The sequence below is a fragment of the Lynx canadensis genome, chromosome C1 (assembly GCF_007474595.2).
Source record: "Lynx canadensis isolate LIC74 chromosome C1, mLynCan4.pri.v2, whole genome shotgun sequence".
Lineage (NCBI taxonomy): Eukaryota > Metazoa > Chordata > Mammalia > Carnivora > Felidae > Lynx > Lynx canadensis.
Genome location: NC_044310.1, coordinates 36,416,705 through 36,437,151, shown reverse-complemented (window position 1 = coordinate 36,437,151; position 20,447 = coordinate 36,416,705). Strand labels below are relative to the sequence as shown.

At 47.2% G+C, this 20,447-nt stretch overlaps 1 protein-coding gene across 2 annotated transcripts; it reads left to right on the top strand.

Moving 5' to 3' along the window:
• Positions 1-22: 22 nt before the first annotated feature.
• On the top strand, positions 23-20,446 carry LRRC41 (leucine rich repeat containing 41). 2 transcript variants are annotated; one of them, XM_030324818.1, is made up of 10 exons: positions 23-426; positions 4,492-4,578; positions 5,485-5,555; positions 13,742-14,885; positions 17,570-17,830; positions 18,347-18,511; positions 18,601-18,699; positions 19,235-19,357; positions 19,579-19,654; positions 19,749-20,446. In XM_030324818.1, exons 1-10 carry the CDS (start codon positions 228-230, stop codon positions 19,966-19,968), a joined length of 2,445 nt encoding a protein of 814 aa, XP_030180678.1. In that variant the 5' UTR covers positions 23-227; the 3' UTR covers positions 19,969-20,446. The 2 variants fall into 2 exon arrangements, with proteins under 2 accessions (XP_030180678.1, XP_030180679.1); XM_030324819.1 differs by lacking the exon at positions 23-426 and adding an exon at positions 1,538-1,618.
• The last annotated feature ends 1 nt before the right edge of the window (position 20,447 follows it).

Below are 20,447 nucleotides of genomic sequence, written 5' to 3'. Positions count from 1 at the left end.
TTTGCTAAGAAATACCCCCTTGATCGCGCCAGAGCCAAATACATTGATATACGAATTTATTTAAAGTATTGGCTTCTAAGAGACTTGGTAAGAATGCGCATTTACTCGACATTCCTTTAGCGCAGTTCCCAGTCTTCCCCACATCGCTGATGAAACCGTCCTAACTGCTGACCTTTTCAAGATGGCGGCGCGAGGGTGCCACTCTCGGGATCGCGCACCTCCCCAAGATGGCGGCGCCCGAGGCCTGGCGCGCCCGGAGTTGCTGGTTCTGTGAGGTAGCGGCGGCAACGACCATGGAGGCCACGTCCCGGGAGGCGGCGCCAGCGAAGAGCTCGGCCTCGGGCCCCAGCGCTCCCCCCGCCCTGTTCGAGCTGTGCGGGCGGGCGGTGAGCGCCCATATGGGGGTTCTGGAGAGCGGGGTGTGGGGTAAGTCGCGGGGTGAGGGGCTACCTCTGGCAACGAGCGGAGGCGGCCCAGCGGCCGGGGGGCGCGGGGGGCGAGGCCGGGAGGCCTGGGGCAAGGCCCAGCCCGGGGTACTGGAAGCCGCACCGTCGGGTCGGAACACGAATTCCGTGACTGACTGGACTAGGCAGAGTAAAAGCAGGGACCAAATCGGCAGGTGGACCTGCACCGCGGCCTGGCTAGGGGGTCGCGGGGGGCGAGGGCAGGAGGCCCGGTCTGGGGCCAAGCAGGCAGGGCCCGGACGACAGAGGCTGGAGTGACGGACCGGCTGTGGGCACCGAACTGACGCTCGAGACGGGCCGGGCTGGGGAGTCTCGGATGTCGAACCGACGGGCAGAGATGGCCCTGCCGCTTGGGGGCGGGGGCCGAGGTTGGGAGGCCCGGCCTAAGGCAAGGAGGCCAGGCCCGGGGCCACCTGACGCGCGGGGCCTCCGGTGTCTGCTTGACGGACCGCGGGTGCTGAGACTCCCGAGGCCAGGCTGATGGGCCAGGGCAGCCCAGTGGAATGGAGAGCGAGGGGCTGGGGGAGAGGCCGAAGGCTTGGGGCGCCGAGGCCTGTCCGACGACCCAGGGCTGAGGGGAGCGCACTGACGACCGGGGCCTCGGGTGCCCAATTGCTTCAGCGCAGGACTGACTGACGGGCAGGGCAGGGAACGCCGGAGGCCACTCGGACTGGCCTGAGCGGAGGAAGGGCCCGAGCGGGTGAAGGGAGGCCGGGAGCGGGTCAGCAATCTAGGGAGGCTCGAATGACGGACAGGCGGGAAGGGCCAGGGAGGCCCCAGGCGGGGCGACGGCCCGGGGATCCCGGCTGGGAGGGGGCGCGTCGCAGCTAGGAGGCCTTGGGCTGAGTCGGAGCCAAAGGAGGCACCGGGCCCGAAACCTGCCGGGACCGACGGCCCGGCTCCGGGCTGAGGGTGCCCAGGCTGAGCGGCCAAGGCGGGCGGCCCGCGGCCCTGGGCCGAGGGGCCGGGAAGGGCAAACCGACCAGCCGGGCTGGTGGGCCTGGGAGTAGGGCGGCCTGGAGCGGGTCAGGTAACGTAGGAGAGAAGGCCCGCAGCCGGATGCGCACGCGGAGGCCGGGCTTTGGGGTGGGCCCCGCCGCCCCAGCCTGGCAGCTGGTGAGGAAAAACTCGGGTCGGCCTGGCGAACACTGATGGTGAGAGTGATAGACAGCAGAGTGAGTGAGGGCTCCGGGGGGGGGGGGGGGGGGGGGGGGGTAGGCCTGGCCGCACGGGGATGAGGGAGGCCTTGGGCCTGACAGACTGGTGGTGTGAGGGGGTGGGGTCCAGAGGCCCGGCCGAAGCTGGGTGAGGAGATCTAGGCCAGGCCCAGGGCCCAGGGAACCCCGAGGGAGTGGCAGGAGAGAAGAGGAGGCCCCCAGGCCTTGAAGGGGTAGGGGGGGTGAGGTTCTGGAGAAGGCCTCGGGAGTGGTGGTAGTGCCTCTGCCAGGAGGAAGGCCCTGGTAAGGTCAGAAGTGAAGGCTTGAGGTCCTGGGATTCTGGGTTTGAGTTGCACTTTGAGGAGATGGCTGTGAAGAAAGGGCCCTGGAGTTTGACGGGTTGGGCCTCCAGGAATAAGGCCCAAGGCTGTGGAGAGTGGTTAAAGAAGGCCTAGGGATGTGGGAAGGCCCTTGGTGAGGTGGGGGTGGGGTAGCGATCCTGAGGAGGCCCAAGTGTCTTCCTGTAGTGGGGAAGACTGTTAGAGTCCTCAAGCTGATGGGGGGAGGAGTTGTGGAGGCCCTGTGCCAACAGATGAGAGGAGAAGGGTCAGGCTGACCCATGGGGAATAGGTGAAGTCTCAGTGGAGCTGGGCAGGGGGCTCAGAAGAGTCCTGAAGAGTCTGCCTGGAAGAAGGCAGAGAAAGGATTGGCTCTATCAGCCTGGAGCTTATAGAATGCTAAACTTGGCTAGGAGGGAAGAGGACTGGGTATAGAGGCCCCAAGTTGGGAAGAGGAGGCAGTAAAGGTAGAGGCTGGAAAGAAGCAAGGAAGAGCCTGGCTTAAAAAGAATGGAGAAAGGAAGAGAGGAGTTTGTGGATAATAGGGGATGAGAATCCCTATGGCTGTGAGAGGGGATGGCTAAACAGAGCAGATTGGAGGGACAGAGGAGGACGAGCTCCTATGGGCCTAGCCTAGGTAAATAGTCACACAGAAAAAGCTGAATCAGGTTAGGCCTCTTAGGAGGGCCAAGTAAGAGGCCTGGGAAGAAGTGCTGCTTTGGAGGAAGGTCTCAGTGTGGGCTAACAGCCAAGAAAGGCTTCCTGGAGGCAGTGGACTAGCGTTGCTTTGTGTAGGGAGAGAGAAGGGTAAAGTGAGTAGAGGTAGCAGGAAAGGACACAGTGAGGAAACAAGTAGAATAGGTATGTTATGCCTTGAATGCCAGGATATGGAGCTTGAATGCAATAGAGAACTTACATTAATGTAATAGTTTAGGGAATTAATACTTTCATTCAGCAAGTACACTGAGTACTATGTACAAAGAATTGTACTAGACTGTGGACATCAAGATTCACTTATTCCACAAGTAAAGATAAAGGGAGATCCTAGAAGTTTTGAAAGATTTTCCTTAGATATGGTATACTCTAAGATCTTAGACTGTTCTTGGCAGGACAGAGATGGTATTGACAGGATAAGGATAATAATAGACAACATTTAGTGAGCTTATTATGGCCAGGAATGGTCTTAAAAAGATTACAGGTATGATCTTCTTTAATTTTTATAGCAATATTATGAGGTAGTTATTATTACTTCCATTTTAAAATTGAGAAAACTGAGTCTTAAAGATGTTAATTTGCCCAAGGATTCATAACTAAGTAATAGAATCAGAATTTCACTCAGTTTTGTCCAACTCTAGAGACTAAACTGTTTAGCCATAATACTGTAAAGCCTTTCGGCTCTAGACGTCAGCAAAAGCAAGTTTTGTTTTTATGATATGTTGAATTAAGAGTTAGGGCTGGATTATTTCTATTGTTCACCGGAAAGTACTAGTTCAGAATATAGTAGAGGCCCAAAGGATGGGAGTCACCAACCTGGAAGAGTGGGAAGGGGATTCAGAAAAGGCTTGATAAAAGGCACATGATACTTGGAAGATGAATAGTTAATATGATGAAAATGGCAAGGACATTCCTAGTAGAGAGCAGCATGACAAAGGCACAGAGACAGAAAATAGTGTGACATGTTAAATAAATGTAAAAGTAATTTAGCATGGATGAAGCATAGGAGACAAAGCAGGGAGCTGGAAAAGTTAGTACGGCCCAGATTATGTTGGACATTTTTATCACACATATTCAATAGGAATTTTTATTTGTTTTGTATTTTTATCTTTTTTTTTAAGTTTATTTATTTTGAGAAAGCGAGATCAGGGGAAGGGGGAGAGAGAGAGAATCCTAAGCAGGCTCCACAATGTCAGTGCAGAGCCTGATGCGGGGCTCGACCTCACAAACTGCTAGATCACGACCTGAACTAAAGTCAAGAGTCGGACACTTAATCGACTGAGCCACCCAGGCACCCCTTTTTATCTTTTTTTTTTTTTGAGTTTATTTATTGTGAGAGAGAGCAGGGGAGGGACAGAGGGAGAGAGGGAGAGAGGGAGAGAGAATCCCAAGCAGGCTGCAAGCCGCCAGCACAGAACCCGATGCAGGGCTCATACCCACAAATTGTGAGATCATGACCCTAGCTGAAATCAAGACTTAGTTACCTAACCAACTAGGTCACCCTGGTGCCCCTCAATAGGACCTTTCGAATGCAGAATGTTTCATTATGCTTGGGCAGAAATGAACTGACCAGCTCCTAAATGAGTATATCAGCTTGCTTTATTATCTCACCCTTGAAGATGTGCATGTCCCTGAAATTCCAGGTGCTAACTAAGTGGCTGAAGATAAGTGGATTAGAGTTTGAATTAGACTTAGGTTAGCTTCTGGAGGTTCCATTTGCCAAATGAGAAGTCTGCCCTTCTGTTTTCCTTTCCAATAGGATAAATAATGCTTGGAACCCTAGGAGAAAAAAATAAATTTTGTGTTTTCTTTTTGTAGCTCTCCCAGGCCCAATACTTCAAAGCATCTTACCTCTGCTCAATATATATTACTTGGAGAGGATTGAGGAAACTGCCCTCAAGAAAGGTGAGTGTTTTTCTCTCTTTCTCATTCAGTGATTATAAGCCAGGCACCATAATGTTCTGGTAAATATTACACCTGATACCTGTGTAGAACTCACGCTTTTCAAAAGTACCCTCACACCTGCTTTCTTACCAGATTCCTTACAGTGTCCAGTGAAACACAAAGCAAATAAATGATCCCAATTACACTAATGAAAGTGAAACCATAGGCAAGCCACAATTAATAGCTAAGTTAGACTAAAACCCAGATCTTCTGAATCTTAGTTTTTCTATTTTACCTTGCTGTTTCCCAAACCACTCATTAGACAGATCTTTTTTTTTTTTAATTTTTTTTTTTTTTTAACGTTTATTTATTTTTGAGACGGAGAGAGACAGAGCATGAACAGGGGAGGGTCAGAGAGAGAGGGAGACACAGAATCCGAAACAGGCTCCAGGCTCTGAGCTGTCAGCACAGAGCCCGACGCAGGGCTCGAACTCACAGACCGTGAGATCATGACCTGAGCTGAAGTCTGACGCTTAACCGACTGAGCCACCCAGGCGCCCGTAGACAGATCTTTTAATAGCCAGCATTTATCTAACTAATCCTGATGTGCCAAGCACTCTCCTAGGCACTTTACTTGGAGAAACACATTTAATCTTTTCAACAACTCTATGAAATAACTATTATTAACTATGTTTTACAGATAAGGTAACTGAGGTACAGAAAAATGAAGTAAACTCGCCCAAAGTCACACAGCTAGAGTGTGGTTGGCTGATATTTAAACCCAGGCAGTCTGTCTTTAGAGCCAGTGCTCTTTACTAGTCTGCCATATTGCTCCTGTGAATCCAGAGAAGGCAACACTAAAGGCTGATGTACTTCACTCATGGTGGCCAAAGAGCAGCCAAATAAAGGTGATATTTCTCCCCACAGGCCTCTCCACTCAAGCCATCTGGCGCCGACTATGGGATGAGCTAATGAAGACAAGGCCTTCCAGTTTGGAAGTAAGTTAGCACCAGGTAGAACTCTGGCCTGACTTTGCACAATGAAAGCAGGAATAGCTTACAAACACAAGCTGGGTACTGGTAAAGTGCAGACACAGGGTTGGAATGAATTTGGGAGGAGGGCTCTGATGTCTTGTCACAAGGTTCTTTCCATTTGGCATTTGTCACTGGTTTGATTGCTCACCGTGTTTATAGGTAACACAAAACAGAGGAAGGTAGTGATCATAATGGAAGGCAGAACCCAGATTCGTAGAGGTCTTGACAGGGCTGGAGCAGTGGTCAAACCTAACAAGATAGAATTTAACAGAATAAACCAATTCCTCACTTGAGTCTAAAAAATTCCAATTGCATGACCTCAGGGAAAGAGGTGAAGGGGCCTGGCTTAGCAACTTGTATAAATGATTAAGGGGGTTTGGTCAACAGTGTGCTAAAGTCATTCATACAATGACTATACCCTGAGCTGTGTGAATTAATGTAACTATAACATATGCTAAAGGACAACGGGGATGATAGACCTGCCTGGCTTTGCAGTGGTCAGGCTACCCTTGGAGTATGGAGAAAGAAGTCAAGGCCACATCATGTGAGTCACACTTGGAACACTGGAGATGTTTTTCCTGAAAAAAAGAAGACTTGGGGAACATGAACTGTCTTGAAATATTTGAATGATTATCATATAAAAGAGGAATTAATAGACTTGTATGGGTAGAAGCTAAAGGAGGATAAATTTTTGCCAAAGTGATTGTAGAACTTTTAAACCCTGAACTTATTGGTGATGAAACAAGCTAATTCCAGAGGTAATAAGCTTCCCATCACTCAGTGTTCAAATAGAGTCTAGATAACTACCTGACACAAGGATATTGTAGAAGAAATTCAGCATTGTAAGAGAGGTTGGACAAGATGACTTTTAGGGCTTCTTGTAGCCCTGCAGTTCTATTATGTGTTGGTTCAGATATAACTCACTGGATCTCTCTTTTAAGCAGAATTTCTTTTGCTGCTCCATAACTAGGTGACAGAACAGATTGAGTTCAATAAACATTACTAAAACTTCCCACATGCCAGGTCTTATGTTAGATATTGGAAGTACAGACACAGTCCCTAATCTTCAGGAACTTCATGTTTAGCAGGAAGTCTGCAAAGAAATACATTATGCATGGGAGGATAAGTGGTGTGATAGTAACAAGAAGGTTGAGGGAGAAGGGAGCATGAAAGTGTTTCTTGGGAAGTAGTATTTGAACTGGTGGGTGAGGCCAAGTGATAGGAAAACAAGCTGTTATCAGGAATTGGAGATTTAATTTCTGGGGATGCACTGGGTTCAGTAACATTCAGCTCCATATCCTTCAGCTTTTCTACTTCCAGATCTGGATGCAACTCTTGAAGTTCAGTGAGATAATGCTAAGGCCCAACAAAATCTTCAGGCACTATATACAGGAATTAGGCCTCATGAGGAGAAGTAGATGCAAGATTTGAAAACAGTAACAGCTTCCTGAAACCTTTAAAGAAGTATGAGAGTCACTGTGGCCTAGTGTTTCCCAAGCAGTATGTTTTTTTTTTTTTTAATTTTTTTTTTTTTCAACGTTTATTTATTTTTGGGACAGAGAGAGACAGAGCATGAACGGGCGAGGGGCAGAGAGAGAGGGAGACACAGAATCGGAAACAGGCTCCAGGCTCTGAGCCATCAGCCCAGAGCCCGACGCGGGGCTCGAACTCTCGGACCGCGAGATCGTGACCTGGCTGAAGTCGGACGCTTAACCGACTGCGCCACCCAGGCGCCCCCCAAGCAGTATGTTTGACTAGCAGTTGATGGAGATTGTAATATCTTTCACTTAGAATACGCTTTTTTTCCCAACATTATCTCAAGCTTCCTGGTAAAGAATATATGTTTGTTATCTTTTCTTGTCTCAGAGCATTTCAGAACATTAAGGAAACCCCAGGCTTGGTGGCCTAACAGTCACCTAGACAGAGGTCCTGACTTGGATCATATCCATTCCAAAGGGTGCCTCTTTTTGTTTCCCAGTTTTGCATGACAGTAACCTTAACCTCATAATTCAGAAACACTTAATAAGTGCCTGCTCAATTCCAGGCACTATACTAGGTTCTAAGTATACAGTGGTGAACAAGATAGCCATGGTCCCTGATTGCTTATAAAGAAATAGAATTTCAAATTGTGCAGTACTTTGTGTGTATTAAGAGATCTGATATTCTGGAGACAAGGCAACAGGGAAATGAAGGATTATTCAGGAAATGATTCTCTAGTTACTGGTTCACTATTTGGAAAAAATCAAGTTAGAGCCTCATTTTACAATATACTCAAATAATTTCTATATGGAACTAAAGACTAAACTGTAAAAAGTAAAAGCATAAAACAACTAAACAAGAATAAAGGTGTCTAATCTCAGGATGGAGAGTGTTAATTATTAAATGGGCAGAACCAAAAAAAAAAAGTATGGACAATAAATGCCAATACAATAAACACAATTTAAAGGTACATAAACTAGGAAAGAATGTTTGCAACAACATTTGTAAAACGAGGATACAGAGAATAAGACAAAGACAAGCTATTCCAGTAGAGTACATAAAGATTGGGACAAGTCACAAAATATACAAAAATCTCCAATAAAGTGAAAACTATTCAATCTCAATAATAAAAAATGGGAAAATAAACTTATAACTCTCAAATTAGTGAAGTCTTGTTTTGGTTTGTTTTAAAAGATAATTCCAGGGGTGGGTGAAACTTGCATTTTAATATGGTATTGGTGGGAGCAGAAATGTTACATAACTGTCTTGGTGGACAATCTGGTGATAATTGTCAAGAGTCTTTAAAATATTCTTAGACTAGAAATTCTATTTCTTAGAATTTATAGTACATAAAAGTTGAGATACTCATGAAGATTTATTTCAAGACGTTCATCGCAGCAACTTAATATCAAAACCTGGAAATAATTTCTTCAATAATGCATGAATTATTGAATGTAGTACATCCAAATTTTCAAAATATTAACAAAGTCATGTTCTAAAAACATTTTAATACATGGTGGTAAAATGTAATGACACGGTGGTATAATGTTTAAAAAGCCCAGAATTTGGGGCACCTGGGTGGCGCAGTCGGTTAAGCGTCCGACTTCAGCCAGGTCACGATCTCACGGTCCGTGAGTTCGAGCCCCGCGTCAGGCTCTGGGCTGATGGCTCAGAGCCTGGAGCCTGTTTCCGATTCTGTGTCTCCCTCTCTCTCTGCCCCTCCCCCGTTCATGCTCTGTCTCTCTCTGTCCCAAAAATAAATAAACGTTGAAAAAAAAAATTTAAAAAAAAAAAAAAAAATAAATAAATAAAATAAAATAAAAAGCCCAGAATTTGAAATTGTTCAAAATTGTCTCAATGTTATAAAAACAATTATAGCTATATGGGGCCCTTGGGTGGCTCAGTCGGTTAAGTGTCCAACTTCAGCTCAGGTAATGATCTCGCCGTTTGTGGGTTCGAGTCCCGCATCAGGCTCTGTGCTGACAGCTCGGAGCCTGGAGCCTGCTTTAGATTCTGTGTCTCCCTCTCTGCCCCTCCCCACTTGCACTCTCTCAAAAAAAAGAAAATAATAAATGTTTAAAAATTAAAAAAAAAAAAAACAATTATAGCTATTCACATTTACATATACATTCCAAAGAGTTGGTATACAGATTTTATCTCTCCGCAAATAATATTTCTGTTATCAGAAAAATAGTGGACAATAGTTTGTGAACATTTGCTGGCTCTGTTTAGTACAAGAAAATATTTAGCCTTCTCTAGTTTGTACACACACTTCTTCCTCCCCAGCTGGTGCCTAAGCCACCAGCCTGTGGATGGGCCAAGGACTGTGTTGGTAGACAAATGTTATTTTACCTCTTTGGTGGTGCCTTATTTCCCCTACTCTTGCTTGAAAGAATGTGTGTGTGTGTGTTTTTAATGTTTATTTATTTTTGAGACAGAGAATCCCAAGCAGGCTCTGCACTGATAGCGTGAGGCTCAAACTCATGAACTGTGAGATCATGACCTGAGCTGAAAACAAGAGTCTTATCACTTAACCTTGACTGAGCCACCGAGGTGCCTCCAAAAGAATGTGTTTAAATCTTTTATTTTTGGGGCGCCTGGGTGGCTCAGTCAGCTGGGCATCCAACTTCAGCTCAGGTCATGATCTCATAGCTTGTAAGTTCGAGCCCCACATCGGGCAGGCTCTGGGCTGACAGCTCAGAGCCTGGAGCCTGCTTTGGATCCTGTGTTTCCCTCTCTGCCCCTCCCCCACTCTCACTCTCTGTCTCTCAAAAGTGAATAAACATTAAAAAAAAAAATTTAAAAAACAATCTTTTATTTTTAAATTTATTGAGTTTATTTTGTTTTGTTTTTTTTTCAACGTTTATTTATTTTCGGGACAGAGAGAGACAGAGCATGAACAGGGGAGGGGCAGAGAGAGAGAGGGAGACACAGAATCGGAAACAGGCTCCAGGCTCTGAGCCATCAGCCCAGAGCCCGACGCGGGGCTCGAACTCACGGACCGCGAGATTGTGACCTGGCTGAAGTCGGACGCTTAACCGACTGCGCCACCCAGGCGCCCCTATTGAGTTTATTTTGAAAGAGAGAACATGAGCAGGGAAGGCTCAGAGAGAAGGAGAGAGAGACTCCCAAGCAGGCTCCGCACCGCCAGTGCAGAACGCAATGCAGGGCTCAAACTCATGAACCATGAGATCATGACCTGAGCCAAAATCAAGTCCCACGCTTAACCGACTGAACCAGTCAGGCGCCCCAATTTTATTTATTTTATTTTTTGATAGACTGTGTGCACACATGCACAAGCAGTGAGGGACGGGGGCAGAGGGAGAGAGAATCTTAAGCAGGTTCCACACCCGGCATGAAACCCAATGCAGGGCTCCATCCCACAACCTTGAGATAATGACCTGAGCTGTGATCAAGTGTCGTAAACTTAACCAACTGAGCCACCCAGGCACCCCCAAAAGAATGTGTTTAAATCATTTTGTATTCGATAGTGTATAAGTTCACACAATGAATGGCTTGAACTAGATCTCTTAGCTTGTTTTCAGTTTTGAAATTAAAAAAATTAATGTTTATTTTTGAGAGACAGAAAGTGGCAGAGAGAGGGAGGAAGACACAGAATCCAAAGCAGGCTCCAGGCCTTGAGTTGCCAGCACAGAGCCTGATGCGGGGCTCAAACCCATGAACCATGAGATCATGACCTGAGCTGAAGTCATGCTTAACCAACTGAGCCACCCAGACACCCCTCAACTTTGAAATTTTAGCAGAGATTCTTCTAAAAGGTGGTGATGGAATAAAACGCAGTGAACTGCTGTCTGCTCATAATTAATTGACATAATTGTCATAACTAACTTTACTCATCTAATCCTCACAACTCTATGATGTAGGTAGGTTTAGTTACCTTCCTCACTTTATAGATGATGAAACTGAGGCAGATAGAGGTGAAGTTACTGTCTGAGGTTATAGTTAGTGAATGGCAGACCTAGGATTCAAGTTGAGGCAATTTGGCTCTGGAGTGCCTGCTCCTATTCACTATGTCATGCTGTTCTCGCAGCAGTTACCACATGTCTGGGTGTTCCAGTTTCAAATATTCTCCCACTGTCTTCATCAACCAATAAAATGTGGGGAGAGGGGAACACTAATATTTAGTTACCAAAACTACATATTACATGTGCCTCCTGGTCAGAAACAGCCACAATATCTTGGTTCACATTTTTGTCCATATTTTAGGCCTTGACTGTCTCACTTGTGAAGTTGAAGCCTTGCTAGGTTACCTGCAGGTGTTTTCCAAGGCTGTGAGCATAGGCCAGCAAATGTGTAGGAAAAGTGTTAGAGATAGGATTCAGGAATACCCGCTCTGCTTCTTCTGTAGGCTGAGTGGAGATTTGGTTGTCAGGTATTTTTTCCTGGTCCCATAATGCCCCTACATTATTGCTGGTGAGAGGTCCTTCCCCCTTGTTGCTGCCATGCAATTAGCTCAAACACGAAGAAGTCATTCCCAATTATTACCACAGCAGGCAGTGTCATAGGGAATGGCCAGGGCAAAGGGAATGACACTTTTGCCTAAGAATAGGGGCCCAACTCTTGCCAAGAACCTCAGATATAAGTTGAGGGTGACTGTGGTATGAGTGAATGCATAGAGGCAGGGCAAATACCAAAGAGAAGTGCCTTTTTAGTCTTGGGGAACCTCAGGCCCCTACTGCCTTTGCTTCAGGCTGAATAAGCACCCTGCTTAACAGGCTCTGCCTCCATCAAGTTCATTTCACATTGCCCATCTGGGCTATTATCATTAGCAGTAACAGAAGTAACATTTTGTATTTTACAGTTTACAAAGTGCTTTGACTTGCATGGTCTCATTTGATCTTCACAACAAACCTGTGAAACAAGTGATATTATCCACCTTTTACAGATGAAGAGATTCAAGAGGTCCAGAGTATAGTGGCAGAGATAACACTTGTATCAAAGTCAGCAGACTTTCTACTGCACCTTAGGAGAGAATGGGAACTTAAGGAAGGCTGTGTGCCCTTTTGGGGGTGGGGAGGGTAGGTAGCAGTAAATGCTGACCTCTGATATATATCAGAATCATCTGGGGGAAGTTTAAAAAATAAAGATGCACAGGCCTTGGTGGCTCAGTCAGTTAAGCGTCTGACTTCGGCTCAGGTCACCATCTCGTGGTTTGTAAGTTCGAACCCTGCATCAGGCTCTGTACTGACAGCTCAGAGCCTGGTGCCTCCTTTAGATTGTCTTTCTCCCTCCCTCCCTCTCTCTCAAAACTAAATATTAAAAAAAATTTTTTTTATGGGCCTTACTGCAGATATAACATAAGAGGATCACCAAGTCTGGGTAGCTGACATGAATTTTGGAGAAACAAAAGCTCCACAGTAAATCTTGATGTGCACCAAAGGTTAAGAAACACCTGCATTCAGAGATCTTCTAAATGTACCAGAATAGTCTGATAAAATCTCATGTGCATCAAAGCCAGTAACTATTGCCTTGGAGAAACCAAATCTAGGATTTGGACCTTGATCTCCAGGAATTTTTCATCTGGTTGGGATAAAACATGTGCAGAGACAACACCATGAGACAAGGTTACCAATGTCTAACACCTGAGTAGTCAGATTATCAGAAGAGTCCCACAAGAGAGGCAGGGGAGGGGTAAAAGGGGGCACACAGAGACACTGAGATGAATAACCTCAAGAAGAGTAAAATGTTGGGGCACCTGAGTGGCTCAGTCAGTTAAGCATCTGTCTTTGGCTCAGGTCATGATCTCACAGTCTGTGGGTTCAAGCCCTCCATTGGGCTCTGCTGACCACTCAGAGCCTGGAGCCTGCTTCGGATTCTGTGTCTCCCTCCCTCTCTCTCAAAAATAAACATGTAAAAAATTATTTAAAAAAAAAGTGGAATGTTAGTAGGTCTTCTCAGGAAGCCTATTTGGTCTGGCAATGAAGAGCATTTCTGGCAGATGTAGGAAAAGCACGTAGAAGGCAGGTCTCGGTCAATAAGGTGATCAATTTGTCCAGAGCAAAACATTCACATGAGCAAGATGTGGGAGATAAATCTTAGAGGCCACATTGTACAGGGCTTTCCCTCCCAGGCTAAGGAACTTCAGATTAACTCTGAGCAATGGAAAGATTCTGAGGGTTTTAAGGCAGAATGTAGTCAGGCATGTTTTACAAAGATGAATCCAGTGGACTTGTGTATAAAAGTTTGGGAAGGAGAAAGAGATGGGGGAGTAATCAGGAAGCTAATGGTCAGGTGTGAGGGGGTAAGGGTCTGAACAAAGGTGGTAGTGGTAAGAGTGGAAAGTTGGGGTCAGGTTCTAGAAACAAACATGGAAGAAACTACAGGAGTGAATGTTTCACTTGAATGGCAGTCAAAATAATAACAAAATAACAAAATAATCTCTGGAACCAAATTTCCTGGGTTCAGATCTTGATTCTACTATTTACCTGTGTAACCACAGGCAGTAACAACTTTTGTGCCTTATTTTTCCTACCTGTAAAATGGGGATAACAGTAATATAAGCCTCAAAGATGTGAAGATTAATTTGTATAAATTATTTAGAATGTTGCCTGACTCATCAAATAGCTATTGGAACAGAGGAACTTGGGGAAATGATGGTTCAGTGGGTAGCCCTTAGTATCACAGCTGTCTGGCATGTTCTCTGCTTTCAGAGTGTGACCTGTTGGCGAGCCAAGTTTATGGAGGCCTTTTTTTCCCATGTTCTACGTGGGACCATTGATGTATCTTCTGACAGGCGTCTCTGTGACCAGCGCTTCTCACCTCTTCTGCATAGCTCCCGCCATGTCCGGCAGCTGACCATCTGCAATATGCTGCAGGGTGCGACTGAGCTGGTGGCTGAGCCCAACCGCAGGGTTCTGGAGACCCTGGCCAGTTCCCTGCACACCCTCAAGTTCCGCCACCTGCTGTTCTCTGATGTGGCTGCTCAGCAGTCTCTTCGGCAGCTGTTGCATCAGCTTATTCACCATGGGGCTGTCAGCCAGGTGTCGCTGTACTCCTGGCCTGTGCCTGAGTCAGCCCTTTTCATCCTCATCCTCACCATGAGTGCTGGCTTCTGGCAGCCAGGCCCTGGTGGTCCACCTTGCCGCCTCTGTGGAGAAGCCTCCCGAGGCCGGGCCCCATCCCGAGATGAAGGGTCCCTCCTGTTGGGCTCACGCCGGCCTCGCAGGGATGCTGCTGAGCGATGTGCTGCAGCCCTGATGGCCTCCCGGCGGAAGAGTGAAGCCAAGCAGACGGCCAGAGCTGCACCTGCTACCCGGGTAACACGCCGGAGCACACAGGAGAGCCTGATAGCAGGTGGGACAGACCCTAAGAGGGATCTGCACCCTCCAGCAACCTCCTACGAGGCTCCTGGCACCAAGCGGCCACCCTCTGCTCCAGCCACCACCTCCTCTGCCTCTGCTTCCTCTTCCACATCCTCATCCAAACGGGCTCCAGCTAGCTCAGCCCCACAGCCTAAGCCCCTAAAGCGTTTTAAGCGAGCTGCAGGGAAGAAGGGTGCTCGCACCCGTCAGGGGTCTGGAGCGGAGTCTGAAGACCTGTATGACTTTGTTTTCATTGTGGCTGGTGAGAAGGAGGATGGGGAAGAGATGGAGATCGGGGAAGTGGCTTGTGGAGCTTTGGATGGATCAGATCCCAGCTGCCTGGGGCTTCCAGCACTGGAGGCCTCCCAGCGATTCCGAAGCATTTCCACCTTGGAGCTATTCACAGTTCCGCTCTCCACAGAGGCGGCTCTGACACTGTGCCACCTGCTGAGCTCCTGGGTGTCTCTGGAGAGCCTCACACTCTCCTATAATGGTGAGTGCCCTGCAGGGGCAGAGATGGGTCTCACAGCAGCACCAGCCGTGTGCCCAATCCTGCAGAGGGGAATAGGGAATGCGATCGAGGAGCTGGAGATGTGGCCCAGCCTGCGTCAGAGTGGGGCAGAAGGCACATACATGAAACAGTGGCAGACTTTCAGTGCTAGGGAAGAACATGAGGTTTATAGGCTTTAGAGTTGGAAGGAGTTCCTGAGAGACAGTGAGAACCTTAAGAATGGGTACATTTTAGATATGGTAGGCAATTCCCATATTGTGGGAACAGTATAGTGTATGCAGGCCCACCAAGTCTAAGGTTGGGTCCCACCACTCATATCAAAGCAGCTATACAGACAAGGTGTAGACCACATTTTTATCAGACCAGCAACCTGTAAAGCAGTCCTCAGTTCTTACCCACCTGGCTGTGCCCAGCGAGCCAAACTTCAACTCTGGGTAAATCCATCAATCTACTTAGGATGCTGAGTACTGATGGAGAAAATCACAACTGTGCAGACCAGTGCTACTGTATATTCAGTCATCATCCTTATATGAATCCTGTGTTTGTAACATTAGCTCCCATTCCTACTACTTCCAAATCCTCCCTTTTCCTTTCTTAGCAGATGACTTCACCTCCTACTTCAGAGAAAATAGAAGCCATCACACATGAACTTCAACTTATTGTTAACCTATAAACTCTCCTACATTTACACTCATCCTTTTCTCCTTCATCACAATGGAAGAGATGGCCATCCTATCTAAGGCTAACTCTTTTACCTGTTTTCTGGATCCATATCTTCTTGCCTTCTTAGGAAAGCTTGTTTCTCAGATGCCTTAGTAATAAGAACTTTTATATATTGCTTAGTATGTATCTGGCATACTTTAAGCACTATATGAATTGAATCCTTACACCAACCCTATGAGGTCAAGTGGCTTGCCCAGGATAACCTCACTGAGCCAGGATTCAGATCCAGGCAACCGGATTCCCGAATCCAAGGTTTTCACCACTCCTTAATGCTGCCTTCCTTCTCCAAGGTCCTCCCTGTTGCTAAGTCCAATACATATGTTTTAGTCCTCCTCTCACATTAATTTTCGGCAGCATTTGCTGCTATGAAGTAGTCTTCATCAAATATTCTCATTTCCACTATCTCAAAATCTATTTTTCTCTTCTCCCTCTCTGGACATTACCTCTCTTATCTCTTAATGTTCAGAGTTTCTCAGAGCTCTGCCACTTTATACATGCTTCCTGAACAATTCTGTCCATTCTTGTAGTTTGAAAGGCCAACTATGCTGAAGATTCCCCAATCTATGACACTGGCCCAGATCCTTCTCCTAAACTCCAGAACTATTTAGCCAGCCGACTACTAGATATCACTTCATAAACCACAAGCCCCGCAGCCTGAATGCATCTTCTCCCGATAGCTCTGTTCCGGCAGTGACCTCACAGCTGACTCAGCTGCCCAAAAGAAAGCTGGGTTCTTTCTTTTGCACCACATATCTTTATGATCTCTCAAATCCACTTACTTCTCTATCTCCACATCCTTAATTTGAGCCATGATTACTTCTCACCCGGATTCATCATTTCAGTAGTTCCTCCTGACTTCATACTCACCATACAATTCACAGTCTACACTGCAGCCCAAGTTTTGTTTTTTCAATGAAAAGGTCATTCATTTAAAAACCCTTGAATGGTTTCCTGTCACCATACTTAATTTACTTACAGGTCATTTGTGTTCTCACTCCTGCTTACCTTCATAGTGGCATCTTGAACCCTCCGCCCCCCCGCCTCATACTTTACACAGCAGCCACAGTGAATATTTTCAGTTCTTGGAAGTTGCCACTCTTCCTCCTTCAGGCTCTTATATATACCGAGTTCTCCCTGCCAGTCCCTCCCGTCCCTCCTTTTAGCCTGTCTCCTTTGTGTTCTTTACAACTCAGCTGTAAAGTTTTTACTGAGGGAAGCTGGACTGGGTGCTAAGTACCCCCATCCTTTGTGCTTCTACAATACTCAACTTCTCCAGTTCCCCTCACACATTTTTGTTGTTAATCAGCCTACATAGGCAGGAGCAAGAGCTGTTGCTGGCTACTGTCTAGCAAAAACACACAAAGAAAGCATTTACTAGGTGCTGGGTGAGGTTTAGTTGAAGAAATGGATCAACAGGGGCCTTCTCAGTCTAAGGGGAGATAAGTAGGTTCCAAGAAATTATTTGCTTTGTGGCATTAAGCATCTGCTCTAACCCTTCTGCATCCTGTTCCCTTTTGTGGGATGTGGTTATCCTTTTCTGCTCTATTCCCATCTAATTAATCTTTTAAAGTATTCCCTATTGAGTCATTGCCACTCCCCTTAGATTTCAAATGTTCCACGTGACCTATAAGAAAAGTCCAGAGATTTCTGCTGCCCTCTGGGCCTGTCATTTAGCTGGCAGCACAGTATGCCCCACCACATCCTCTTATTTTGTGACTGCCCTGACTGATGCTTGAGGGCATAGCCCAGTACAGTAGACATCAGTTTGCTGGTTACCTGAGGAAAAAAGCAAGATGATGAATAGTTGAGACAAAGGATTTTAAGTAATCTGATCGGAAGCTCAAGAAAATTGGTGGTCATCAACAGAAATATCTGGAGTGGTCTCTGAATGTTATTCTTGCTGACACTCCCACATGACTGACCTAACCTCTTTCCTGCCATAGGCCTGGGCTCTAACATCTTCCGCCTGCTGGACAGTCTGCGGGCCCTGTCAGGCCAGGCTGGATGCCGCCTCCGTGCCCTGCATCTCAGTGATCTGTTCTCACCACTGCCCATCCTGGAGCTGACACGTGCCATTGTGCGAGCCCTGCCCCTGCTGCGGGTCCTCTCTATTCGTGTTGACCACCCCAGCCAGAGGGACAACCCTGCCGTGCCAGGGAATGCAGGGCCCCCTAGCCACATAATTGGGGATGAGGAGATACCAGGTGAAGCACTGTGCGTGTGCGTGTGCATGTGTTCACACAAATGTGCAGGTGCATTTGTGTGGAAAAGGTGGGAAGACCTAATCCAGACCTAGCAACACTCATTCCTGGCTTATCTGAAATCCATTCCCTCTTTAGAGCCTGCTGTTAAAGATGACCATGGGCTGGACAGGGCCCAGACCACTACAAGCCCAATAGAAAGTGACCATGGCAGATGAGTCTCCAGAAAAGGGGTCTAGGTCCCCCTTCTGTATGTCCCCTTGGATCCTGTTTCCTAGCTCACCACTCTTGCACACTCCTGTTTGCTTGTCTGAATAGTCTAGTCTTCCTGGACTAAAAGCTCCAGGAGAACAAGGACTAAATCTCCTAGTACTCTCTTCCCAGAACCTAGTGTTATAGCAGGCACTCAATGACAAGTAAACAAGATTTTTCAGTGAGCCTCTAAAGGACAGGATGGGACCTGCTCTGAGAATAGAAGAGAGATGGCCCACTGGAATCTTTTCTCCCTGTCATATCCAGAAAACTGCCTGGAACAGCTGGAGATGGGATTTCCACGGGGAGCCCAACCAGCCCCACTGCTCTGCTCTGTACTGAAGGCCTCAGGTTCTCTGCAGCAGCTGTCTCTGGATAGTGCTACCTTTGCCTCTCCCCAAGATTTTGGGCTTGTGTTACAGACACTCAAAGGTAGGACCCAGCTAGAATGATAAAGGGAGGGTAGGAGACCCTGTTATTCTTTGGGAAAGCTAAGGCCCGTGGCCTCTACCCCCATGCAGAGTACAACCTAGCCCTGAAGAGGCTGAGCTTCCACGACATGAATCTGGCTGACTGTCAGAGTGAGGTGCTCTTTTTGCTACAGAATCTGACTCTTCAAGGTAAATTCATCATTCAGAACCTGGGGCATTGCTGGGTCCTCATTGTGGCTCTGCCACTGTTCTTTTCTTGGCCTTATATCCTCAACTGTAAGTTATAGAAACTGCATCATCTTCCTTCTAAAAGGTCCCAAATTCAACTCCTCCTATACTTAACATGGGAAAATTACTCAAGTTTTTCTTACCTTTCAGTGGCCAACAGAAATAATGGTGGTGGGGAAGGATAAATATGCTGTCAGGTTCCCCTCATACTCTTGTCCCTAATCCCCACCCCTGCATAGAGGGCAAGCAATGGATAGAGGGAAAAGAAAATGGAGAACTGTCCACACAGAGGACCTCTCTAGGGTGAACCTCTGGGTTCAGTCTCTGGTTTAAATCTGATTTAGTTCCAGTCTTGCTTGGGGTCTTGGACAAATTCCTTTCTCTTTCTGGGCCTCTATAAAATGTTCAGACCCCTTCCTAAGGCCAACTGGGGCAGGAGGGGCAGCAACAAGTCCTAATGTTAGCCATCAGAATTTATTCTAATTTCTCTTGACAGAGATTACCTTCTCCTTCTGCCGTCTGTTTGAGAAGCGCCCGGCCCAGTTTCTGCCTGAGATGGTTGCTGCTATGAAGGGCAACTCCACACTGAAGGGCCTCCGGCTGCCAGGGAACCGCCTGGGTGGGGGCAGGGCCCTGGGAAGGGACAGGGGTGAAGGAGCCAGTTCTTTGACCTCAAAATTCAGTGGAGGAAGGCATAGGCCTCTCCACTGGGAACATAGGGGTTGGAATATAGTTGTGTGCTGGGGCTTTTGGAGGCTGGGCTTCTCCCCACCAGAAATGGGTTGGGATACCATTGTTCCCTGTTCTTGGGTGATTAGACATTTCTCCCCTTCTCCCCAGGGAATGCTGGCCTGCTGGCCCTGGCAGATGTTTTCTCAGAGGATTCATCCTCCTCTCTGTGTCAGCTGGACATCAGGTACGTGGGGAGGAGGAGGGGACAAGGGATGGAGCTGTAAGGATATAGACTAGGGATTGTTTCCTGGGTGTCTAATCCGTCTCACCCCTACCAGTTCCAACTGCATCAAGCCAGATGGTCTTCTGGAGTTCGCCAAGCGGCTGGAGCGCTGGGGCCGTGGAGCCTTTGGTCACCTGCGCCTCTTCCAAAACTGGCTGGACCAGGATGCAGTCACAGCCAGGGAAGCCATTCGGCGGCTCCGGGCCACTTGTCATGTGGTTAGCGACTCGTGGGACTCATCCCAGGCCTTCGCAGATTATGTCAGCACCATGTGATGGGGCCCATGCTTCACAGGCCCATGCTCAGCACCATCAGCTTGCAGGGGCTGAGACATGGGCTGCCCAGAACTCCCAAACACCAATTCTGTCTTTCTCTTTCTGCAACCTTTTTTTCTCTTTTTCCTTCTTCCCTTGCACTGAGGTCCTGGAGGTCTTGCTGGGCTCAGCAAAGGCACTCTCACAACTGGGTTTAGAGCCTTTGGGCCCCTTACCCACTACTCTCGGAACCCTGGGCCAGGTTACAGTGCTCATCAGTCACTGAGGACAGCTCCTCTCCCCCTGCCTGAGGTTCCTGCTTTCCTTCCTCAAGCAGGTACCCAGGCTTTAGAGAAGTACAGGAGTGTCCACTACCAGGCCTCTTCTCTGCTGGGCTCACCATGCTGCTCCCAAGCCTCAGTCCCTTTCATACCTTTATTCCTTTCTTTTTTTTAACCAAAAAAGTTTTTCTTATAAAATAAACTTTGGGCAAACATCAT